At 36.6% G+C, this 26906-nt stretch overlaps 1 protein-coding gene across 3 annotated transcripts in view; it reads left to right on the top strand.

Moving 5' to 3' along the window:
- NECTIN3 (nectin cell adhesion molecule 3) overlaps nucleotides 1–26906 on the top strand; it is a 61603-nt gene that overhangs the window by 13020 nt on the left and 21677 nt on the right. For all 3 annotated transcript variants that reach the window (XM_077174371.1, XM_077174372.1, XM_077174373.1), the window contains exons 2-5: nucleotides 10819–11157; nucleotides 18118–18414; nucleotides 20150–20267; nucleotides 22353–22504. In XM_077174371.1, coding sequence (XP_077030486.1) covers nucleotides 10819–11157; nucleotides 18118–18414; nucleotides 20150–20267; nucleotides 22353–22504 — 906 coding nt within the window. The remainder of the gene's footprint in view (nucleotides 1–10818; nucleotides 11158–18117; nucleotides 18415–20149; nucleotides 20268–22352; nucleotides 22505–26906) is intronic.

The raw sequence follows: 26906 nt of genomic DNA, 5'->3' as shown, positions 1-26906 counted from the left end.
GAGCAGAGGCTAAAAGAGCTGGGCCTGATCAGCCTGGAAAAGGGAAAGCTGCAGAAAAGGAGCCCTTATTTGCTGCCTGATGAGAACGTATTAAGAACGTAGATCAACACTTTCTTCAGACACCCCACACAAGGGAATAGGAACAAGCTGGAGTGTGGAAAATCCTGAGCCAATGTAAGGAAGTAAAACTTGTCTGTGAGAGAGAAGGTGTCCAAAATATTTGAGGAATCAATGTCAGGTGGTGATATCCCAAACCCGACTGGACCAATCTTTAAGCAGTCTGATATAACTAGACCTACATTGAGCAGAACTGAATGGCCTCTTGAGGTCCCTTGCCTCTTTACCTACATGAAATCATTTTTCTCTACATCAGTATTAGAGCTTGTTTTACTTTGCCAATGATAAATGTATTATGAAGAAAGCTGTGCCTAGGAGTTCACTTGTGTCTGTGGTAATTGCTAGGTGACCTGGTTGGAAATGATCACTATAGCTTACATCTGACAACATGACCTGCTGAACACCTTATCAGAGCATTTCTGTGGAAGTTTGGTTGGTTGGGTTTTTCCCTCCCCTCTACAGGCTTGTACTGATGAGTAGTGATTCCGGTGACTTGAGTCTGAATGCTTCAGTCCGACAAATGAAGTCAGAGTGATTAAGTCAAGAATATCTTAATAATACTTATAATTTAGACTCTGGGATAGACATGAGTTTTTTGGGTAATCTAGCAAGATGCACATTATAATTACCCTCATGGTTAGGATGGCAGCTTATGTAAATACCACTGTGTAGCAGGAAAGTGACTTGCTGCTTTATAATGAAAGAGAACAAACAGCAGTGACAAGAATCCTATACTGAACACTTTGTATTTTTGGGTTCTGATTGAGTTGCCTTTTTTTTTCTGTTAGTCTGTGAAATGGCAAGTTTATTATATGGTAGTGTTGAAACAACAGCCATTTAACTTGGAAGAAAGCTGGTTTTTGGACTGGGTTGGCATTTGGAGCACCAACCCGTGTGTTTGCAAGTTTGTGGCTAGGTGGAAGAGAATATGCTGTTATGGCATTAGTAACTTCCACATTTTGAAATTAGGCAGAAGACAGTAACTCCTCAGACTTCTGTAATATTTTAGTGGTCAATCGGTCAATCCCTTACCCCCAATTTCTCTTCCCCTCAAAGAAAAAAAACCAAAATCCCCCAAAAACCAAAAGAAGAGAAAAAAGTGGATATTGTAATAGCATTAAATTGCCTTTCTAAGGAGTGGAGAGGCATGGAGTCTGGAAGGAAGTGGCAGGGTATTTATCTGACCAGACCAGATTTAGCAGTCACTGTGGTCTGGGAAGTTTTTTCTGGAAGGATTTGTGTGCTGGAAGCTATAGTTTTAGGTGATGCTGGAGGATAGTAGGATTGTGTCTGTTGCATTTCTTGGAGTATGAGGTGCCCTAATTATATATAAGTGCTAGTTACTCATAGCAAATTGGAATAAAGATGAGTTACAGAATTTTGAAGTACCTTAAGAAACTGAGGGATTGAATAGTTAAGCAAGCTGAAGTATAGATGGTTGTTCAGTGATGCCCATGAGGCATCCTTTGTGGAGGAGAGTATTAAACTTTGTGTATGAATTATTATAAATATTAAATATTTGTATAATTGCAAAGAAGGCCTTGAGTATGTGGTGGTCAGTTCTGTGAGGTTTGCCAGAGGTCTGGTTTGAAGGGGCTGCCTGTACAAGGTCTGAACTAGGCAGTGCACTGTTGGGAAGCATGTCCTCTGTCATGATGTTGTATTGGCATCCTCTTTGAACTTGAAGTGTAATAATGCCAGCTTTGAAATTTCTTAGCTCTGAAGAGTATACTCGAATTGAAACCTTTTAAAAATAAACTGATGTTCAGAAAGTGACAATTTTTGTGTAATGTCATTGTATGTATCATGAGAGGCAGTTTATATATAGAAGTCAGAAAAGTTGAAGCACTAGCTGACTAAAACTGTGATTAGGTGTTCCTGTAGATCTCCAGAATGGAATTTCTTTCATAATCTTGAACTCACAGCCCTGCAAATAAATTAAGAGATTGAGCTTTAAAATAAATTTTAAGCAAGCAACATTAGAGTTATATTTAAGCATAAGGTTATAACTTGACTTATTATTAAACATGCTGAGAATGAGTTAAGTTTTCTCAAAGCTGAAGGCTGTCATTTCTCCTAAATCTTACTTGTTGCTGAGAATAAGACTTCTTTGTAAGGAGTGATTTGCGGATGCCACAGTGACTCAGCTGAGGACAAAATGAGGCTAACAGATTTCATGGGGAGTTAAATATACAACAAACCTAAAATTTTGAAGAGTTAAAAGCTTTTAACAAAAGACGTGACAAAAGATTAATATCTGCTTGTGGATCAGAATAAAAAAACATTAGTCATGGAGGAGACTGGTCACCTGCTGTGAGCTGGCTGTCCCTCTGATGAAGAGGAGAACCTTTATTGAAAAAAGTAACTAAAGGATACAAATAGAAGGAAATGAGAAATACGTTCGATAGGAAAGTAGCTATTTTATCAACTTGCAATGTTCGAGTTAAACCAAATGCAAGCTGACCTGAGCATGAGAAAAGTATCTGAAAGTGCTCTAAGTAATTATGTGTTAGCAGAAAGTACTGGCATTCTGTTTCATAATGTATTTGAAGTTCTACTTACTGAACATTAAAAATGAAATGATTTTGCCATTCTAGATACTGTCAGTGTTAATTTCTATTTTGTGTTTTCCCTATTTTGTTCATGTATATCTCGGTTGGTTTCTTGATTTGCAAAGCAGGTGGAGGATAGTCTTAAACACAGTTGAAGAGACAGCAGGTTTCTGGGAAGAGTACTGGGAATGAGACTTGTAAAAGGAGTGCATTTTGAAGTCTTCTCGCAGTAGCAAGATCTGGATGACCCCAACGATCATGCTAGAACAAGTGGTAGAAGTATATGGGATGGAATGTTCCAAGTTCCTGAAGTGAGAAATTGTGATTAAGTCCTTCAGCATGTGTGTCATATTGGCTAACAAGAATTTTAAGGAGGACTAGTTTATTACTTCAGTAAAAATAACTATTAATCTTATAATAACAAAGCAAATAAAATCCTTGATCATGTGCAGGATCATCTTAGGTTAGTTTGATGATTTTTTTTTTTTTAATTACTAAATATCAAACCTTTCTAAAGTAAAGGGTGTGGAGGTTTGTCATTTTGGCCAGGGTGTTTATTTGAGGAATTCATATTCTGTAGCATCAAAGGATTTCTTTATTTCAATGGGCTTGGTTGCTTGGGGTTTTTTTTCCTTCTGTTTTTGTTCTTTTTTTACTGCTTTACTAGTTCATCTTCTTCCTAATCTCCACAGGCATTCTCTTTTTTGCAGTGTAAGTTCTTTTGGACCTTTATCGGGTTACCTTTTATAAGAATAATAATGGGCTCTTCCAGTCCTTTCCTGTAGGTCATGTTTTCTGGGCCTTTGAGTGCACTTTGCTTTCAGACTCTCTAGATGGCTAATATATGATGTGTGCTGTTCAAGCTGAACAGCTCCAGATGGAGCCTCACTGATGTTGGCTAGAGCGTATACTTCTATATTAGCATATTCTATAGTGTCACTTTCAATTCTTGGTATGTAATCACCATGCACTTGCTGTAGCTTTCAGAACACACTTTGCTCTCTAACCAGTTATTTAACATTCTTGATGTGTTACTTAGACCTGTTCCTGATGGCTGCTAGTCTAATTTGGACCCGCTGCTGCTTGAAGGTATTTTTCTGCCTGACTGGGAAAGGTTTGTTAAGTGTAGCTGCACTTGTTTCTTTGTGTATAATGCATTAGTCATCAGCTCCACCAAGATTCAGATGTACAATTCTCCTTTTGACCTCGAATCTTCTGTTAAATATTTTGGTTATGTGTTTAAACTAGATGCCACACAGGAGGACTTCAGCCTTTCTCACCAAATCAGTTTGTCAGAACTATTGACTCATCTTTTGTGTTTCAGAAGATTTCTAACATCATCTGGAACTCTTTAACAAACTTTCCAGTAAGATTTTTGAGTTACATTAAGGACTGCTTGTTTCAATCTCTTCTGTGTATTTATACTTATTGCTCTGATACTTAGGGATTTGAATGTATTTAAATGGGGGTGTGAAGCATTTTGTGGTGGTTAAGCAGTAGTGGTGTGTATATGGATAACTTTAGAACTACTTGTTTACTCTTACTACTAGTTTTTTTGAGGGAGTGGGACTTGAAATGAGATGTCTTCCTCCAGTCCTGCTTTTGAGCCTGGCCTCTTTATTGGAAAACTAGTACCTCATTGTCCTGCTTATTCCTTTTAAAGGAGATAGGATTGGAAGACTTGGTGAAACAGAGTTGGAAATAATAATTACAGAAAAACTTCCAGCTGCTTCATAGCCTGCCCTACTTATTAGTTCAACATATTTTAAAACATCTGAAAGTTTAGTGTCAGGATAAACATGTCTGTCTTAATTTGCTGTGTGTTAATATGTATAAATGATTATAATGTAAGAACATGTAAAATGGACATTGATGTTAATATCGTCTAAGTCAAAATTCCACACAAAGTTTTAAAGTTCATGGGCCTTTAAATCAAACTACTCACTAAGAATGTTTACAAAGTTTTGACCTTATAAAATTGGCTTTCTAAGAGTGTCCTTCTCAACTCCATTTGAATCGTGAGCCTAACATTACTTTTCAACTTCCTCTAGTGTCTTACATTGTCCTGCTGCTTGATACTAAAGGTCTGTGCAGCATGGTGGTAAGCAGAGTATGCAGGGGCACAAGTGCTGTCTTACATGGAGATAAACTAGAACAGAAGCACTGGTTCACATGTGAAAATGGCATTCTGAAATAAGAATGGTGGGTAACAGCCAACCCTGACTCCAGGGGCAGAGTTTTTCTGAAGCTTCAACTCCTGACTCTATGAGTTGGGCTCAAGCTAATGTTAAACTCTTAAGTTGTAACTACTTTTTCTTTGACTTTGTGTTGCATTGGAGTAAAGTGTCTCTTTGAAATCTCTTTCTTTGCTTTCTGTATTGCAAATGTCAGTCTTGTAGATAATTGTTTATTGTGGAGCTGAAGAGGTTTGCATATGTTGTCATCTTTAACTCCTTTGTGCTAGGATGACAGTTCTTTGTCCAGTATTGCATTACCTGGCCTTTTAACAGGCAATGGGAGTCCTCTCTCTGGGCTCTGGATGCTATCTTATGAATGGTAGCTGTAGCTTTCCCAACAATTATTTCTATTCCTTTATCCCTCTATGTAGATACACATGTTGATGCAGCAACTAGAGGGAGATAACTGAGAGTCTCTTCCATCAGCTACAGGGAATGAAGGAGCAGAGTAAGACAAGCCTCCTGGCTGAATGGTGTGATATCTTGTCAGCTGTACTTTTAGGAGCAGCCAGATGGTGGTTCAAAGTGTTTCAGAATTCTGCAGAACATCCTGTGATAGCACTTAACTGAGAATCCATCAGTCTGGAGCTTGATGTTAGTAAAACCCTTCAGCAACAGCTAACTTTTGAGACAGCACTGAAATCGAGACTGACCTCTTCACACAGTTCTCATTGCCAGTCTCTTTGAATTTTCGGTTGCTTGGAAAAGATACAGCTTTGTGCAACTTTATTTTATAATTTTCAACTAGAAGTTATATTCCCCTTTCTATGGTTTTTGTGAGAAGTCAGGCTATAGTCACCTAGAGGAGAGCTGCTCATGCCATAAACCAACTCAAGACTTGAACCTGTTTTGGGCCGTTTGCAGGCATAGGAAGTTAACATTCAGAAGTTAACCATTTGCAAGTGGTGGATTTGCATGTACTGCATCATGTTTTTAGTTTCCTGTTGGTATTAGGTAAAGTTCAAGATTCAAGAATCCCTTGACCTTCAGTAAAATGAAAAAGCAACCTGAGAGAGCCTGAGAGCCTTCAGTAGTCTTGGCTTCAGACTATCAAATTGCTATGCGTCATTTCACTGAAACTTTTTGCATTCTGGTAGGCTTCTGTATGCCTATTATACTGTATGCTTTACATGGAACAAGGTTTTAAGTTTTGCTCCCTGAGATGGAAGTAATACATTCCTGGTTTTCTTCTTTAAAAAAATAAGGCAAGTTCTGTACAAAAAAAAAAAGGAACTTGAGCTGAGTCCTGTAAATGCAATGCTTATAGAAGCTAATCTCGTGCTGTTCCTGATCTCAGCTCACTTGTCCTCAAAAAACTGATTGACGCTCCAAGCAGGGATTGCAATAAAGCAGATCCTTAGGTGAAAGTAACACTAGGTTATAATACTTTCTCTTTGATTTAAGTGCAGTTTTTTCCTACATACTTGGTTAGCACTTCTAATTGGAAGCTGATGTTGAGGCATTTTGTACTACTTAATCTGAATCTCTTCCATTCCTTGGTTCTGATCTTTTTTTTGACACAGTAATTTGGTCATGCCCTGGTGCTCAAAAGACACACTCACTTCTTCCCAGTCATTTAGGCATATATTTTTATAAAGCCTTAAGTTGAGGTTTCAGCTTGTTTTCTGCAGTGTCTTTAAGTGATTTGTTTTTCCAGTTAAACAAATCTGAAAATGCCACTGGATTTGTGGAGCTGTGCTCATTGCCTGGGTTGCATCGCCTCTTGTGATTGGCTGAGCTAATTCAGAAGGTTAAATCGGGAAGAGAACAAGTGAGTTTTTGAAGGTAGGGGTCTCTTAGGTACCTGATGAGTGCTGACGCAGGAGGAGGAGGACTGCAAGAATAAGCTTTTTGATGTCAGCTGAAATTCAACTGGCCAAACAATAACGCTTAGCCTGACTTTCAGAGTGTTCTGCTGACATAGCAACTTGCTGTCTGCAAAATGGAATGTTCTTGTTTTGCTCCATTTGTGATTGGACCTCTTCTGAGTTCCCTGCCACTAGTTTGTGCTAAGGCCATGTATACCCATGAGCTGAATAACTTGCTGATAGAGGGGAAAAATTAAGTTTTATGCTTTTCTGTAGTTTGGCTTTGTCTTGTGGAAATAGTCGGCAGGTTGTGGAAAATCCGTGGCCAGAAATGGTCAGTATGGTCACCCTGTCTTGCCAGAAGGGTGCTGTTAAGTGGGTAGAAAAATGCATTGCTTTTATAATTAGACTTGTGCGTGGCTGCTTCATATAGAAAATCTAAATCTGCTGTTTATTGCAACAAATAACAAGCCTGCAAATGTGATAAGTATTCTGTCATTCCAAATCATGAATACTTTGTTATGTTATGAAGGTTGTCATAATTCCTCAGTATCTTTTTTTCAGTTAGTAGTAGAAACTTAATTCAGAATTGATGTTGAAAATATTATCATGGTCAGTATTTGATAGCACCTAGTTCTGTGGCTTTTAATGCTGCAAGTGAGCCTAAGGGATCTTTTTGTTTTGTTTACTCTTTAAACATTCTGTCAAGTTGCATGAGTAGAATCATTGCCTTGCTGTTTCAGGTAGTATTCTTGACTTTATTGCCAAGCATGGCATTGGATCACTGTGATCAAAAATCAGTTAGTGCATAGGGATTTAGCTGAAATTGAATCATGATAAAGTGCTTGAGTTGGCAATCTCATCAGGCTCCATGTGAAACAGTACAATTTTATGTATTCCAAGGAAGCAAAAACGAAAGGGAAGGCAGATCTCTAAAAGCTTGGGCAAATATAAAGAAAAAAAGTAAGAAAACCTCATGATGCTGTGTTTACCTTGAAAATTTACAAAATATCTTGATTACTAAGTAAGTACAAAGTGTATCCAGAAGTTTTGTTGAGAATGACAGACTTCAATATTGTGAACGTGAGGCAGACAAGGTCAGATTTCAAGAGGAGGAGGGCCAGGCCTCATTAAAACAGTAAATGCATATTCTATGTGCCTGTGTGTCCTAAATTTGGATCAGTTAAGGACCTGAATAGTGTGGTCTTGAAGTGGCTTGTTCTTCAGAACCTTGTGCATTATAAGTGTGTTATTTTGGGGGAGACATGTAGCTCGTTATTCAATTACAATCTGTGAGCAGAATACTGACTCTTGAGTGGAAGTCTTTATGTCAAAGGAAATACTTATCTTGAGCATCCTGAGCCTTGGAGAGCCCTGAATATCTGCATGGTAATTAGCTTGCTAGTTTGAACTATTAGCTTGATTGCTCTGCAACTGCAGCTAGTTAAATAATAACTGGATGGAGATACTGTTCCAAATCAAATATGTGGCATTGGCACATCAGATTTAAGCTATTTCTAGCACTTTAAACATTTTGGAGTCTATATACTGTTTTATGAGCTGTATGTAAGTTCAAGTTAAATAATTTGTGAAGATAAGTTTGTTTGTTTGTTGGTTTGGGTTTTTTTGGTCTTTTGGGTCTGACTGTGTCAGAAGATGAGATAAATGTAAAAATGTAAAATTTGGAGTAGTGATATGTTAGCTTTCTACCTCCCTTGCTGGAGAAGGGGAAGAAAAAAAGATCTAACTGATCAACATTCTATGCCTGCAAGTGTGTTTATGTCTATAAATATATATAGGTCCTGCTCAGTTCAGTCTGTAAATCTTGAAAATAGCAGCAATGAAAAAGTTTGACTTCTGAAAATATTCATGTCATTCATATGAGAACACAATGTTCTCATAGCACAAATGAGCTGTTAGAAGTATTCCTTGGTGGGAAAATTGTTGAGTATTGACTTTTTAAATGTACAATGGTCATCTTTATGTAGCTAAAGCCTACAATAACTGGGAGAAGAGTTGTCAAAAAAAAAAGTAAAAGGAAGCAAAAGAGCTCATGTGTTCTGTTAACTGGGATATTTTTTCAGTTTAGTTTGTTACCTTCTGCAGAAGTGTGAACAGTTTTTGTAAGTTCACTTGTGGGGTTTTTCTGTACTAAGCTGTTTGGGGTTATATACAGCTAATCACTATGATAAAGTATAGGTTAAGATACAGTAGATTTAACTGTTGCAGAAAGCAGATTCCTGAATGAAAGTGTTTTTCTTTGCTTAAATTACATTACAGAGTATTTATATCCAATACATTCTGAAATACATTTCACAAATGTAACTTGTGAATTTATTTATAAGGTAAAAAGCAATAATCAAATACTTTTTAAGAAACATTCCACCTTATGTTTAAATGTAGCAATGGCAAGTGGAGATGAATTTTGGACAGAACTCTGTGCATCCCAGTTTGCAAATAGCTGCCCTCTTTCCAGTGTCTGTTACATTAATGTGTTAGATAAAAGGCATGAGGAGAATAGACAATGTTCTTGCACTACTTGTCATGGCAGATAGTCTCTATTTGAAATGTGTTATGGTTTTTTTTTTACTTTTCTTGTTATTTTTTGTCCCTTCACCAGCCCCACTTACCTACTGATGTATCAACAATATTGGTCTGAATTTTTGGCTTAGTTTGACTTATTTGTGTAGCTTAAGGTGTTCATACTGTTGATGTTAGTCAGTAGTTTTATACTGAAGAAATCCATAGCTAAATCACTTTTTTGGGTGACTTCATTGACTGAGAAATAGTTTGAACAATGAAAAATCAATCCGTGGGAGGGAGAAAGCTTGTAACAATGGATTTGTAGACAAAGGCTTTTAAGGACTGATTTCCTGAACACATGGCTTGCCTTTTGTTTGAGCTTGGTGAGTGAAAAGGCAGCTAGCTCATGTCTCAAGATGGATGACTTCTTCATGTGTATGAGAATGGGGCTAATAAAATTTATACTTGACTTTTTGCTTCATCAGTGAACTTCTTTAGTTACAGCTTGAGTACTGACTTGGTATCTGAAGAGAGAATCAGAGCATTTGAAATAGCTCTGTTAAAATCTGAGCTCAGAAAAAAGAAATACACTGTGGACTAAGACTTTGGTTCTTTTTCATCAGGTCAGTTTGCTCCAAGAGAACTAACGAGTCAAGTTGCTGGAGCATCTGTTGGCAAAAGAAACTGTGAACCTGTGGTATACTGAACTGCTTTGTCCTAGTGGATTTCCTTTTTTGAAAGGAGGATGGTGTAAAATGCTGAGCTTAGAATGTAGTTGCTACTGTGGAAGACATTTTAGGTATTAAGCAGAAATATGTTGAATCCTAAGCAAGCACTTGCCTATGCCTACTCTTGCATATTTACTGTCTGAGACAAGGTCTTGTGTGAAGACATACCACTGCACTGAAGCAGAAGAATTACATATGTATGATGGTAAATGTCTTCATTAGGAGGTAGGGTAGGAAAGCTCAAGTTGAGGTCTTTGAGTGACTGTCACTGTAAACATGGAGTGGTTTGTGGGATTTTGATAGGGGCTTTTTTGTTTGTTTTTTTAATTGTTGCTTTGCGGTTTAAGTATTTACTGGTATGGTAAGTGCTAGAAGTTTCACTTATTTCTACTTATAGAAGATATGACTTGATAAAGATTGTTTAAGGAGAAACATGTAAGTGCAGTAGTTTAACTTAAGTTTTTGCTTGATGCTCTAGATCAGTAATCAGACTGCTAAAAAGTACCAAAGTACCATGTCTTGTTTTTTTGGTAAATCTGAATTCACAGAATGTTCATATCCAGTTAAATTCCCAAAAGACTGTTAGCCCAGTTATACAATTGTCAGATTGTTTTTATATGAAGTTGTGTATTAGTGGTAGTATCCTCTGAAAAATGATTGATCTGTGCCTAGGTTTGGTGTTTTTGCTTGAAATGTGTTTCTGTAGTATTTCCACACTGTTGTGAATCAGTTAATCAGAAAAAAAGCAGGAATTCTCTTCTAAAAAGGTAAGCTAATTATGGAAGAAGGCTTACTGTGAAAACCAAGCAACATAACTTACTTGTGTAGCAACTAACACTTGCTTTGTTTTTAGGTGCCTTAGCTGGACCAGTTGTTGATCCACATGTGACAGCAGTTTGGGGGAAGAAGGTTGCACTGAAATGCATAATTGATGTAAACGAAACAATAACACAAGTTTCTTGGGAGAAGATATATGGTAAAAGTTCACAGACTATTGCTGTTCATCACCCTGAATATGGAATATCTGTTCAAGGAGAGTACCAAGGAAGAGTGGCATTTAAAAACTACTCACTTACTGATGCAACAATCATCTTAAAAAATGTAAGCTTTTCTGATGCAGGAGAATATGTTTGCAAGGCAGTTACATTCCCGCTTGGAAATACACAGTCATCAACAACTGTAACAGTATTAGGTAAGTCAGCTTCTTTTTGAAAGCAAAATTCTGCAAATAACTTACAAATAAGTTGAATTTTACCATTTAACCTAAAGAAAATGTAAAATATGTGTTTGCTGGGCTTTGATTACAGGTGTGCAATTTTTACTAATGTCATAGAGGAGACTTCTTTTTGTTCTTGCTCCTTTAGAACTTGTTATTTGACTGTCTAGTTATTAAAAATAAATGAGTTCCTATTTAGGAATTATGCTGAAAACAAACATTCAGTTTGTATTAGCAGTGTTTTAGAGCTTTGACAGACAATGCTGATACCAGGGACTTGTGTGTATGTGCTGGGAAGCTGCTGGACTTGGGTTTAGCTACTGCCTTGGCTAAATGCCCTCAGTTTGTAGTGGGTAATCACAGGTCTTCAGAAAAAGCAGGTATTTCTAAACCTTGTTGGTTTGTCTCAGTGAAATAGTCCATCATCTGTAATGAGGTTAGAGAGCTCCTAGTAAAGGTCAATGCCCCATGCCTGGAAACATTTGGATGGGACTTTGCAGTAGCCTGGTGTAGTTCAAGATGCCCCTGCTTATTGCAAGGGGATTGGACTGGATGACCTTTAAAAAGTCCCTTCCAATGCAATTCTATGATTTTATAAATATGCTGCTAACATGATAATTTAATATAGCTGCTTAGGTCTGGTGATGCAGACTTGTTCTTTGCACAATATAAATGTAAAGCAAAACTGTCTAGATGACTGCTGGGAGTTGTGGGAAGAAAGAGTCAATTTAAGCTCTTGACTGTTTGTGGATAGTCATAATGTGAAACTTTGATAGACTTGAGAGTTTGTTTACACTAACTTTCTCCCTCTTGTTGAGGGCTGTGTATTGCTGTCATAAGGAATTAGTTCTGAAGTGCAAGTAACTCAGGTGTTACTGCAGTGTAAGGTAAAATGATTACCCTGAAACTTGAAAGCCTCTTATTAAGTTGCCCTCTCCTTACAAGAGTATTCTTCTTGTACTAGTGTAAGGTACTTCTGTATCTCTTTCCAGGAGTAAAATGATATTTTCTGTAGCTGAGATGGTTGTGAATGACTATTTCTGCAAGCAGATGTGCTTTTTAGGATCATCTCTTGGTCTTTGATACCAGCTTTTCATAGTAGTAGAATATTCAATGGAATTAATCAGAGGGCTGTAGCACCGTATGTAAACTGGTTTTCACCACAAGGTGGGGCAAAATAAATGCATTAAAGTAACTGGCTTAATCCAATTTGAAACCAGTAACTTAACCAAAATTCTGTGTGATGCACAAAGCATGTGGTCTTATGGTTCTCTTTTTCACCTGAGTTCCATCAGTTCTGCAAGTGGCTATGTGTGTGGCTATTGTAGCAGTCTCTTCACTTCAGGTTTCAGCTATTGTGCTTTACCAGTAAGCTGTGGGAATTTTACTACCTCCCCTCACCTTTTCTAGTCAGTTCCTCTTTCTAAGATTGTTTTTTTTTCAGGTAACATTAGTTATTGTGTCCATTTTGCACTCATAATATCAGGTTTCTGGAAGAACTTGGAAAGCACATCTATGTTTCATGTGCTTATTATTCTACATTTGGAAGAGTAGAAGGACCACAACTTGTTTCATTGAATATACGTTATGAAAAATTGCATTTGAAATAGGCAAAGAAGTATTAGTCAGGCATACAGTGGTTCTGATCATAGCTTTTTTCATCTTTGATGTAGATGATTGCCAATTGCTGTAAGTCTGTCAGGACTCTCTAAATGGCAAAACCCAGCTGTTATTTGCAAAGATGCTTTTCCATCCTAGTTACCAGCAGCTTCACTTGCATGTACCACTAGGTAGCCAACCCTCTGTTGGACTTAAGTTCTATGGCCTCAGCTGTATATTTTCTGTCCTTTTAGAAACTCTTTGCTACACTGACTTGTAGGCTTAAACTGTCAAAATACTGGGGAAGTAATGATGTTCAGAATATGTTTGTAAATTAATAAATAGTGAACTTTGCTGGCCTGAACTCAGCAATTCCAAGCTCATCAGAATCTTAAGGCATGCAATTGCTGTAATTTAAATCTTGATGTAACTTAAAATAATCTTCAATGATACATTGGCTGCATTCTCCCACTGGTCTAAAAACCTCTTCCTTAAGTAAGAGAAAAAGTTCCTGTCCTAAGGCTGAGGCTGTTTCCAGTTGAAGCAGGACTGCCTTTTTTCCTAGTCCCTGTCTGTTCTTATTCAGCAAAGAATTTGTTTCCTTCCCCTGTGTAGCGGATATACTTAATCATGTACTAGATGCTTTTACACTATAAAGTGGACACACTGAAGACAAATGGAAGAAATAACTGCAACATAAAATGCCCTGTGTTTTGCCACAGCACACTGATCACTTAAGACCATATTTAAAACTTCTTGTGTGCCCCAAGTTTAACAGATGAGCCATGTTTGGTGACTTTGCCCACTCCAAGTTTGCTTTTAGTGCTTCATGTCGTCTTAAGGAAATGCACTGTAAAAGAAGAGGTTAAGACAGTGGAAATGCTTTTAGGGTCAAACAGATATATTGAACTTTTCTGAAACTTTGGTTTGCCAAACTTAAGTTGTTAAACTTTGCAAAAAATGGCAAATAATTTTTGTGTCAAGCTGTTGGTTTCCCCAAGATCCCATGATGCTGACCAAATGAGGCAAACTGGTGTCTCAGGGCAGAAGAAAGGGCTTGTTGCTGGGTAGCTTGCAGAGCTGATATAATTTTTATGTGACTAACTTGAGTGCTGCCCATGACTATTTAAAATACCTGGTTTGGTTTAACTCTGTCTTGCTAAGTTGGATTTCTTATCATGGGTATTGATAAAGTAGGTCTTGTTCCTTTGCAGCCTAGCTCTTCCCAATGCTACAAGTGAGGAATAAATTGTACAAAGGAGTGTCAAAGGCATAGGTCATGAATTAGATCCTAGACACTCTAATGCAGAAAGTCTTCCAATTAGAAATTAAAAGATTATGTATGTCAGGCAGTATAGATATTGGGTACTACAGAATACTCAGGGCCAAGAAAAAGTATCAAGTAGATGGCAAATTAGTGAACTTAACGGCCTTAAAACAAAGAAGCAAACTGCCTCCCCCCCAAACTATTAAAACAAGAAAACCTTAATAAGTTAATAATTAAGTATTAATTAGCATACAGGATAAAGTGCACAGAAAGATAAAGCTCCTGGTTTCAAGGTGAGAGAAAATAAAAACTTGAAATACTGTTTTGGAAAGAAGTTAATCAAGTACATGTCAGATGCAATGAAGGAAATGACAATTTCCAGTGTTGTGCTATTGCCAAGGAATCAGTGAATTTAATGTCGGGAGGAAATAATCCTGTGTGTGTTGTAATCATGCCAACATCATCCAGACCTGTGTGCAGAAAATTAGTTTTAAAACCAACAGAAGCAATTGAAAAAGGTTTATGAAGTACAGGAAGACCAAGAAGCAGCTTTTTGGCCTCGAAACTTGATGCAGTAGGATTTAATGCTCATGTCTGGATGCTATATTATGTTCATTTTCTGTAAAAAAATTATAAGGACCAGAGCAGCAAGAGATTTCTGGTATGCCTATGTTGAATGTAAGGTGAAGGTTGAATAAGCTGGGTTAAATTAGTGGTGGTCATGAGTCTGTAAAAGGGCAAGCACAGATGGGCAAATTAGTTGAAACCTTTTGAACAACTGCCCATCTATCTTCCATGCTTCAGCCATCCTGTCTTTAATACTCAAGTATAATTCACACCATAATGTTGCTTTAGATGGAACTCTCACACTGTGGAAGTAGGTCTTGCTTTTGCATGTTAGGGGATTGATGGCTTCCTTTTCCACACAAAGCATTGTCCTCACTATCTTTTTAATTTGGCCTAAATAGAGCATAAGGTTTCTACTGAGTGTGTCTAGCAGCTTCTCTAATGTTCTCCCAGCTGCCTCTTATGGCCTCCACCACCACTGTGGGCAGAGAAAGTAATTAAAAATCACACTCATGTGGCGGAATGAATGGTCCTGGGATAAGATGACTGCATATAGAAATTACACTTCCACAAAACAAAAAATTAACCAAAAAGAATTCCAAAACCCTACTTTGGATAATCTCTTTTCCAAACTGAAAATGGTAAAACTGTTTTGCACTGTGAGAGATGAGATGTCAATGCCCCCTTGTAGTTATGGATTTATTAACCAGATACTTCTTAATCCATGACTGAAACATCTAGAAAAGCCATAGAATAAGTATCTGGGCTTCTGCTTGTTTTGTTTCAGTTGCTGGGACAGAGTAGTCCTGAATGATAAACTATAGAAATAAGTATCCTAACAGCGATTGCTTTCCATTTTTCAGTATGTGGTTATTTAGTTACCTTGCAGTTGATGTGTCGTACAAGAATCACAATTTATGAGAAGATATGACAATAGAAGCCTAAACATTTCTGATGTATAAAAAAAAACTAAACATGGAAACAGGTAGGACTGGGAATAAGTATATTTTATGACACTGAGTAGTTTTGAATAGTTTACCTTTGGTGTCTAGTTGACAAGTGTAAAATCAAGTATTGCACAATGAACTCAAACTGACAAATCTCTGGTATCATTTGAGAAAGTAGGTGTTTAAAATTAGATCTATCATGCTACTTGAAGGCTTCTTTTTCTAAAAGTACAGTACTGAGTAGTCCTCTTTGGGTCTGGACATCTATGCAACTTAGTTAAGAGTTCTTGTTTACTTACGTATCCCTTCAGAGGTGGAGAAAAAATTACACAGTTACATACATTGTTTTGAAGAAAAATCAAAGGAATAGAACATATCAAGCTTTTATTTCCAGCTGAAATTATTTGAGTCTAGAGTTTTGGCATGAAATGCTAATGATAGCTGCTAATTTAATTTATTTTACTATTATGGAAATCTTGGGAAGGGAGGGATACAGCAAAAATTAGAACTTTCATGTATGTAAAATTCTAAATATAAATTTGGATGTATACTTCTGCATTTTAGTAATGCTACAGAAGCTACTGAAGAAATCTCTACCAGTGATTTTGGGAGGATAAGGCAGTAGTGTTCATGTTAAATCAGGAAAACCAAATTGTGGGTCAAATAACAAAACTATGTTACGTCAAGTTCTCCATACTAGGTTTTAAAGGCTTTTTTTGTGGATGAGACAATGCTTCATGTGTACATCAGTTCAGATATGCAAGTTTACTGCACAAAGCTCTAGCTGTTGCTGGTGTTGCAGAGCAGGGAATCAGATTTTGAAAGAAGCTGTATTAAAAATACTTCAGATCTAGAAAAGTGAGTGTTCAACTTGGTAGAAAAAAACCTGCTATTGGCTTATTTTCAGTAGGGTTACTAACAAATCTCAGAGGGTGGGCATTCAGAGAAGGAAAGTAGAAAATAATTTGCTCTTAGTATCCACCCAAACAATCTTCAATTTCATAACAACTTGTATTCTTCAAGCATTTCTATGCATAGAACAGAAAACACATTTTTGTAAGGTTATCCATTTAATAGTTGCCTTTTCTTTTAGTATAATTGAGCAAATGATAAACCAACTTGTTCAGACATGAGGAGTGTTAGACTGAGCAGAAAACAGTCAAAAACTGATCCTGGCACTGAAAATAACTGAAAATATTTGTTATCTTTGGAAGGTATAGGTAGTTGGAGAACTTGCCAGGTATGGTACTTTGCTCTGTTGTGTTACAAGATGTGTCTGTGGGTCAGCTTCAATTTATTGGAAAGAAATTCCATGAACTAACTTTTTTCCTTCTGATACTGAAAGGCACAGAACTTGCAAGACTTATCTCTGCTTTGTGATTAGTGAGGGCTGATCCACTGAGGTGGATTCTGAACTATTATGGTGAGTAGCAATGACCTTCCTTCAGAGGACTTCAGTAGCCAGATTAGAGCGAGACCAGGATTGTGGAACAGGCTGGTACACCACTGCAAACCTGTCCCTTACAGAACTGGTGACACAAACGGGCCATTCTAAAACAGCCCAGCCATGGTTTGTATCTGGAGCACCAGGTAGTTTTTCTGACTTGGGCTGCAGCTGGTGGGTGGCTTGTACAGGGCCAAAACAGATTTGCTAAACCAAAAGGAAATTTTTTCGAACCTTTTTAGTCTATAGTCCTCAGCAGTAGACTTGTCCATGAAGAGCTCAATTTCCCTTTAGAAAGAATTGTGTTCCCCAAGTCTTTAAAATTTTGGATTGAGCAGTGGCTTTACGAGGAGGTCACATCCTTCCACATGCAGATTTCTTTAGTCTTAGTATTGAGTTCCATGTAGGCAAAATATATATATATATAGGCAAAAATTTTATTTTTATATAAAACAATGAATTTTATTTTTATTGTATTTTGTTACTGAAATTTTATTTACATATAGATTACTTTGTATATTAAAAACTTAGATAAATTTTATGTACAATTGCATATTTCTGTTTACTTATTAGATCCTTTATTCAGTGTGTGGTTTGTATATATAATAAAGATGCAGCTTGGAAGTCATTTCTATAATAGTGATCAAGAAAAGCTTAAACTCCTAATGTTAGAACACTGAACTAGATTTCAAGTGACACAAACTGACAGTATAGGTTAATTTTTAAATGCTTGAAAATGCAGCAGAATCTAAGCTTTTTGAAAAAAACCCTGCAGTGTCGTTTCAACCTAATACCTTAAGTTTGCTGTTGTCAGACACTGCAACTGAAGCACTGCAACTGGCATTTTGGATCTAACCACTCTGGAATTCCCTTTCAGTGCATTAAATGTATTGAATGAACAACACTGAACTTGAGTGAGTGGACAAAGCGGGGTAGTGTCAGCAGACCAAAGCCTTGTAGAACTGTCATCTCTTGAGATATGCGTAGCCTTCTAGGATGTCTGATTAACATGAGCATTTGCAAGCGGATTAGATCTTGTTTAACTTAAGTAGTGACACTTTCAAAGATGTGGAGTTCTTGTTTAAATCTCCTTTTTTCCCCCCTCTCCTTAGTTGAACCTGTTGTGAGCTTAAAGAAAGGACCAAACCCTCTAATAGATGGTGCAAATAGGACAGTAGCAGCCACTTGTACAGCAGCCACTGGAAAACCTGCTGCGCAGATTGACTGGGAAGGAGGCCTTGGTGAAATGGAATCCACCTCTACTTTGTTTCCAAATGAAACAGTGACAGTTGTAAGCCACTATGTGATTGTCCCTACACGATTTGCAAGAGGAAGACACATAACTTGTGTAGTGAGGCACCCCGCCTTTGAAAAGGAGATGCGATACCCTTACGTGTTGGATATACAGTGTAAGTATTCTGTGAGGTAATTACTCCTGGTTTGTACCTTGCAACTTCCCCCTTAATCAGTGTACACCTTCCACGGGAAGGAGATGAGCACTTTCTGCTTCAGGAAAATGGAAACTATATAGAAAAGCTGTGATAAGAGGCAGGTCAGGCAGGAGTAAAAGCCTAGGGTCTCTGAATTGAAAATAAAGTAATGAAGCTAGAATACTGTTACATTTCTACTGTTTTGGATATTGAATCATGGATAAACATGAGGGTTGATCCAAAAGCTGTTTATAGTGTCTTGCAATTTCAGCATTATTAAAAAAGAATGCTAATGAAAATTCATGTGTGAGATGCTAAGTTGAAAATAGGTCTTGTGGTGGTCAGTAAGTTACTTTAAGATTATTCACCAAGCTTTGTCCACTCTAACTAGCACAAGGAAACAAGAACATAATAATATAATTCAAACCTGCACTGGGCTTCTTTAAAAAACTTATGGCTTTTAAAAGACATGAATACAAAACAAGGTGGCTTACAATGTTGCTTAGTTAAAACTAGTTAAAACAAGTAAGCTTTAGGCATGTGGTCCCTTTTTGTTAAACAGTGCATATATGAACAAAACCAACTATTTTCGTGTTGGTCATTTGGTGGCCTGTCTTGTGTGCTGCTTTAAAGTTCCTAAACCTGGCTGTGTGCTGCTTTTAAAGTTCCTAAATCACAGAAGTCTGTCAGTTCAAGTAGAACAAATGTAGCGGCTGGGAAAAGTAGACTTGGCTGTTTTGATTTGACTAGAATTTGATTTTGGCTTGGTTTTGTTCTGTTTGGTAAAGAATCACTTATTTTGGCATAAAATAGTGATTAACACTGCTTTATTTTATTGGTCTTGAAATAAAGTTCTAGATTGGAGGGTCATTGATACAGAAATAAAACTGAAGAGGATTTGTATTGTCTCAAACAGTGAATAAAATAATTGTTTCCTGTTGAAAATGAAGTGAGGGTGCAAGTTGGTCTTCAATATTTTCATCTGAGATTAGCGTTAATTGCATGTTTCAGAATTTCTAACAAGGTTGTATAGTAAGGTACACAGTAGCAAGTGAGAAGCAGTGTGTGCTCTTCAGTTTTCCCTAACACTTATTAGCTTTTGCAACTGCATCTCCATTTTGGCTCCAGAGCTTATCCCAAATCATACTAGTTTGTCTGTTCCTTGGCTTTTAAATATTTTTCCAACGCCTCTCTGAAATCACCTCCTGGCTTTTTAGAGCCATAACATAATTCTACATTTTGATGCCAATGGATAATTTAATCTTTATAGTTGGCATCTGTGAACTTTTTGGTGATTTCTTAATTATCTGGTTTTTCCCAAGGTTGTTTCTGATCCTTTGCTGTAACTTTTTAGTGAGAAGTAGTTCTAAGTTACCATTCCTCCTTCCCAAAAACATGAAACTGATTCTTTTTTTCTGAAGTCCTCTCACTTCTAAGGGTGCTGTGTGGCTGCTGAAAACACACTGGGAAAATTGCACTGATTGAAACTATTTGTTCACTGCTGCATATTAATGTTGTAGCTTGGAACTGTATCGTGCTCTCTGTATATTTTGGTGGTGGTCTTTAAATTAAAAACAAAAAGGCAACCAACAACTAAAGCACACAGTAAAAAAAAAAAAAGGAGAAAAATACCTATTTGTTCTAACAATGTTACACATGATTCGCTTTTAATGTAAAAATTGTGATTGTTCATAGATTATTTTTTTTTTGTCAGATACCCCAGAAGTTTCAGTAACTGGCTATGATGGGAACTGGTTCATTGGAAGAGGAAATGTTCAGCTCAAATGTAATGCTGATGCAAATCCATTACCTATGGAATTTATGTGGACCAGGTAAATATTTATGAAAAGGGATTTGGCACATGATTCAAGTGGTATAATCACTTTGCTTACAGTCAATGCATGTTTTGAAAACAAAGAGTATGTGACTTGTATTGGTCATATTGGTTTCATCCAGCTTTTTAAAAGGGGAGTACAAGATGTGTGTTTGTATGAATACAGGTGATATCTTGTAAATTTATGTGCCTAAACAGTTTGTCATTACTCTCAGGGTAAAGTGTCTTTATTTACTCAAGGTATACTGAGCTCTCTGTGTTGCAGCATGTAGAGCAAAGACCAATAACTCTAATAAGAATCCAACTATTATTTACATATGCCTCTAATGAAAAAATTTAAAAGCATACATATCATCCACATTTCATGAATCTGTGGACTACCATCCCAGGCTTAGCTCAAAATCACTGTGATGAGAAATTTCAGCACATAAAAATTCCTGTGTTTAAAAAAAGCCCCCAACAGCTGTACCATTTGCTTCTTCAGATGCACTAGGTTCTTAGTTCTCTCATTTGAATTTGAAACATACATAAGAACTAATCAATACTACAAATGTTCACAATTCTAGAAGAAATGAACCTATTTAAATACATTCAAAGCCATTTGAGCTTCAGAGATCACTGTTAGACTTCCTAAACTTAAAATGGAAGAAACTTTTACAGGAAATCTAAGTTTTCTGGAATAAACCTGGTATGCCCTTTGGAGCAACAACAAAACCCATCCAAAAATCTAGTACTGGTGAATAAGAAAGTTCATGTGTAAGGGGGAAATCCATGGAAAAGAAGGGTAGCTTGAGCTTGGAGAAGTGCTGTGTTGAACTGTGTACTGTTTGACTGGTGTCAGATTACAATAGGTTGTAGAACTGCCTTACCAACCGGATTTGTCCCTTGGAATCCAAGATGGCATTGTATTTACTGGGATAGTGAGATTTTCATGGTTAGTAATATTTTTAAATGTTGCATGTATGAGAATTTTAGTAGGATAGAGCTTTCAAACCACTTGACTGTTTTTTTATAACGTTTCTTGAAATAAGTACTTCTGGTACTATGAATTATGATGTATGTGACTGATGACTTTTATCAGCAATTCTGGGCAATACAATAATCACAGCAAAGGACTAGGGATCTTGTCTTGAACCACATTTTCTGAAGATTGTATTTAGTGTTAACTGTGAAGTGTTTGTTTCTTTTCCCTTGAGTACCTGTTTTAAATAGATGGTTGCCTTTTTGTTCAATACTACTTTAAAAAAATCACACTTTCTAAATGCTTTCAAGATATTGTCATCTAGTGATCTAGTCTGAATATTGATTTAGGCCTGCTTGGCTGTTAATAGGTACTTAGATAAATCAAAATGGATTTCAATGGCATGGAATTACACAGGTGTTTAATGGACAGTTGGCAGCGCTGTTAGAATAGTTCCAGGGCCTTTGCCTTTCCCCTTTTTCTCTTGCATTTACACAGTTGTTACTGCAATGTCAGACAGAATTGTACAAGGAAATGATAGATTTAGAAAAGTCAATTGATAAAAAATAATTTTTTCAGCCAGTTGTTTCCCCAGGTGTATCACCAAGTACCACATTCCATTTCAGTGCTGTAATTTAGACAGAAGAGTGATGGGAGGTAAGAAAAGACAGTTCAGGAGAGGAGAAACTGCTTGAATTCTTGCTCAGAAGTTCTAGTCAAAATGTCCTCTAAATTAAGTATGTATGAACAGAAATATCTACTGGATGCAAATGAACAGGCAGCTAATCCTGACAGCAGAAGTGCTTCTAAACTGTTAGTTTTCAGAGCTTGGGTTGTCTTGTTCCTCCAAGTTCTTTTGAGATGTTGTTTGCTTAGCTGTAGTAGTGTTGATTTTAGACAACTTGCTAGTTCCAGCAGATCTGACATTTAAAGGATTTGGCCCAGAAATTAAATACTGAGTAAACCTTCAGGTGTACCCTGAGAGTATTGAAGGGAAGCCCACTGGAAGTGTCAGAGCACAGTGAAAAAGTCATTCCAGAGATTATTGGCAATATTATTTTAAACTCCTTCTGTTTAAACTAGTTGTAAATATACACATTTGAAATATAACTGTTCTTTTAGGTTGGATGGACAGTGGCCTGAAGGATTGTTGGCTGTTAACAATACTCTGCAATTCAGCAGCCCTTTGACTTATAACTACACTGGGACTTACATCTGTAAGGTGACTAATGCTCTTGGTCAGAAAAGTGATCAGAAGACTATCTACATATTAGGTAAGTTTTACTTCTTAGCAAAGACAGTTTGTTAACTTGGAACATTTTTTTGTCAGTGATCAAATTAGCAAACTGAAGAGCCAGTTGTTGCATGAAATAAATGAAAAATATATGCTTTTTGTGTGAAAAGCCATTGAAAGTGTGGATTTAAAAGCTACAGCACAATTTGGGATTAAACTGACTCTTGAATAGGAACATATAGTGGAAATTCTTACGGTTAAGGTGCTTCTGAGATGATTATTTTCTTTTGGTAATTTAACTTTTTGTGCAGTGTTAACCTGTGTTTGACAAGACATATTGACTGCAATAAGTAGTACCTTGTCTTTAATAAATTGAGAAAACAGATGTTGGTGGATGGAGAACAATTACGTTTAGAAAAGTTAGATGCTCTTTTAAGGAAGTTAGTTATGTTCTGAATTGTGTCCATTTTACACCAGTTACTTGTGTCATTTTCTCAGGGTGCAGATACCCAGTAATCATCAAGTTAAATACCTCATGCAGAACCTTTGCTGATCTACTTAGTACCATGTAGACAATTTGTGTGTCTGTGTAGCATTACTGCTGCTGGAACACACATCCTTGCATCATTAACACAATGTAATTAATTTTTTACTGTGACATCTTTTTTGTGAAAGAGCACTATGACTTACAGTAAGCATGAATACTTCTATACACATGTGGAAAAGCTGTTCAGATTTTCATAAGGGATTAAGTAAATTAGCTTGATGAATAAATGCTAATATTATAGGGCTTTTGAAGGAAGATAATAGACATGAAAATTAAAACTTCATTATGTTGTATTGTGTTGCTGCTTTCCAGTAAGTTCTTGACATTAGTTATTTCATTAAGTAAATTAAGTGTCAACGCACATGTTGGCCCATTAGAGAATGCAGAGATGGTGGATACAAACATTCTTTGTTAAAATTCCATATGAACACTTAAGAGTTAAAATGAGAATGAGAATATAAGACTAAAACTGTAAGTACAAAATGTTTGAAACCACATCAGTCAGAATTCACTTTGACAGTTCTCTGAATCTTTAGAATGAATGATAATGTAGAAGTTAGTCACTGTAGGCCTCTGTGGAAAGCTAGTAAGTTCTAATTAACTGTCTAGTCAATGAGCTAGTTAACTGGAAACTTCTAAATAGTTTGAGACAGTTGAATTACTTGTAAACTACTTAATACCTAGAATTTTATATAATTTAAAATATTTCAAGTGCTGCCAATTGTTATGAAAGTTATTTCTGTGAGAGTTACTTTTGGATGTTTTGTTTCTAAGGCTGCTTCTATGGAGAAGACTTCATGGCTGCATAGCAGTCTCAAAACAATTACAAAAATTGGCACATTGTAAGAAATATCAATTCAAAAAATTAGAAAATCATCATTAATTGGGGTGAAATGTTTGACTCGAATATAACTTTCAAATACACTTGCTCAAAAAATAACAATGCAGTTTATAGCTCTGTTCTCAACCCTATTCTAAGGAATGGGGAAAAGTTTTTTCAAGTCCACTATTATTCAAGTTGTCAGTTCTGTAAATGTTACGTGATCTAAACAGACATCATGCTTTTTACCATGACTGTCATACATGAAAATTTAAGGTTGTCATTCAAATTATGTTTTCAACTAACAGACTAAAACAGGCTAACCAGAAAATCCTATATAATATTTCCTAAAATGAATCAAGTTTTTAAAAAGCAGGGTAGGCATACAGGCTAGTTGGGCAGTGGTGATGGTTTATCTTCTAGCCTAATGCAAATCTTACAGAGTCTAAAACAGCTCAGTGCAGAGATAGTTAAGCTGCAGCAGTTGGCATTTGCTGTGAATTGATGGACGCTGTTTGTGTGTGCTGCTTTTCAGCTGTGCTCAGCAACTTGATTTTACTGTAGCAATTTAACTGCAATTAGCAAACCTTAGCTGTTTTCAGGGAGCAACAAAACTGAGCCTCACTTGGTGTGCAGAATCATACAGTGTCATGATTCTGCCAGGTAGGTCCACCAGTAACAATAAAGGTTTTAGCTGCCAGTAAATTTCAGTCTTTAAAAAGTGTTATGTTGATCATGCTGATAAAATGATTAAAAGCACTGTGTATAAACTTTTTGTATATAGGAGACTTGATAAAAAAAGGAGAGGTGAAGCAATTATTAGTATAACACCTGTATTGTTTTCAGAAACAAATACTAAGTACATTCTATTGTAACTCTTAAGAATAACTTTACAAAGTGATTGGTTCTTTAATTGAAATGCCCTAAAGTGATGCAGGATGGGCAAGTGACCAATAATCAATTCACTTACCACCTGTAATATTTGACTTAACTCACCAGGTAATAATAGTAAACATGGCAGTGATGTACTGTAGAGCAATAAGCTGAAATAATCAATTAGCTTATTTTTCTGTCTTTGCTCTTAGCCATTGTATAAAACTTGGCATAAAATGTGAACTGAAACTTGGAAGTTAACAGACAAAGCTGTATGACCACAGCATCTTTCAAATTTTAATTATGAAGCTGTCAAAAAGGATTTATGAAGTTAATGTTTCTGAACAGTCACCATGCTCATAGTTGTTAAGCTTTTTAACTGCTAGAAAAAAATACCCATTAAGTTGAAATGTGTTGTAGGTTTGGAATGTAGCTGAGCAAAAGATTGGTTTTGGTCCTGATATTCATTGTTAAAGTCAAAGCTCTATTTTTAATAAGTTCTGTTGTGCTCCTAAATCTTGTTAATATTCTTGAAGTGAAATACAGAAATGAAAGAGAAGTAGTTGACAGGAACTAAATAGTATCTTCAGCTTCCAGATTCAGGAGATTCTACATCATTATAGGAATAGAGAAATACTCAAATAATTTTTGAAGTGTGATACTTGTTTTTATTTGGCATTTAAGGCCTAGTCATTTTTGCAATTTTTATTAATTCAATGATGCAAAACTAAACTTTTTCCATAGTTGTCCAGCAAAAGCAAGTCATGCTCCTAGTGGAGTTCAAGCATTGAAGTAAGTTTTCTAAAACATGCTGTCAGTTTGATATATAAAGCACTTCCTTGTACAGTATTGATTTACTCAGTTTTCTTACACAAGGAATTGAATTTTGTTTTCTTGACTGTGTTCTTTCACCTTCATACTGTTTACTGAGGCTTTCCCTTTCTCCCCTTGCAAAGGAGAGGTGACCTGTGAGGCTTGCATTAAGGTTGGAACATACTTCTTCTGTCATGACAACCTTTGGAAGAGATTACTTTTGTTAAAAGTAAAGCCAGCCTTTGTTAGGCAGCAATCCTAGAAAGGTGTTTTTTGTAAGCACAGGGGTCACCTTCTTGTAGAGTGGACACTGTGAGGATTAACATAGCAGAGACTGATAGTTGGTTTTAGGTTTTGCTGCTTCATATATAAACCTCTGTTCTGAGAGCACCTTGTGAATACGGGCACTCTATTATTTTCTAAATTACATATTGGAGGGATGTTGACAAACTGCTCTTTAGCAAAGGGCTTTTGCTCCCTGGTCTAGTAGGCTTTGAATTTTCAGTGGTCTTCCTGAATATTCTTCCATGCTGGAGGTTACAATAATAATAAGTTTTTCTTGTGTCCCAAAAAAATACCAAAGTCTTTTATTTGGTGCATGAAAATCCCAGCTAGAAACCACAAAAGCACACTGAACTTTGAAAGTGGATGATTGATGAGAGAAACTGTTGATAGCAATATTAGTATTATGCTGCCAAAATAGAGGTGGGGGAGCACACACTGAAAATAATTCTAAGGAAAATGTTTAGCTCCAGTGTGAAACCTTTGTAGGCAAGACACTGTGGGGAGAGTGTTATGCAGTATCCTCACTGACTACTTGACATTAGAGCAGCAGTGGTTGGAGAAAGAAAGAATCATAAATTTCCAAATCATTTGCTCTCAGACTTTGAGTCTTCTTCCATGGAAAGCTGACTTTCCCTGCTGTCATAAAGCAGTTGCTACATAAGCTTTTCAGCAGTTGAAAGAGCTGATTTTTAAGACCTAACTGCACAGAATTATTATTCAATTGTTAAGTACTTAACATCTAAGGATAATTTAGCAAGAACAGCAAGTCAAGACACAGTAGTATGTATGTATCTGTGCAAACATACAAGTAATACATACACAGGCAGGTCCTTGCCACTCAGTAAAATGGCGTATGCAAAGAGAGATCTTGTAATTTGTCAAAGCCAACTCACTTGTGGATTAGATGTAATTGATAGCAGATCCTTGTCTTGTAGGAGGCAAAAAAAAGGGGACGTTTGCATCTTGAATGGTGTGGGATTGTTTTTTGCAAATAGAGAGAACTATTTTTGGCCACTCTGTTGTGGCTTTTGGAACCAGAAAGACTTTGACTGTCTATGTTAACACACAGCAACTCTCCAAGGAACCTTTATTTCCAAAACTTTG

Source organism: Agelaius phoeniceus, chromosome 2, assembly GCF_051311805.1.
Source record: "Agelaius phoeniceus isolate bAgePho1 chromosome 2, bAgePho1.hap1, whole genome shotgun sequence".
NCBI classification, from domain to species: domain Eukaryota; kingdom Metazoa; phylum Chordata; class Aves; order Passeriformes; family Icteridae; genus Agelaius; species Agelaius phoeniceus.
The sequence above is the reverse complement of the archived record's forward strand: the minus strand, read 5'-3'. Positions and strand labels throughout refer to the sequence as shown.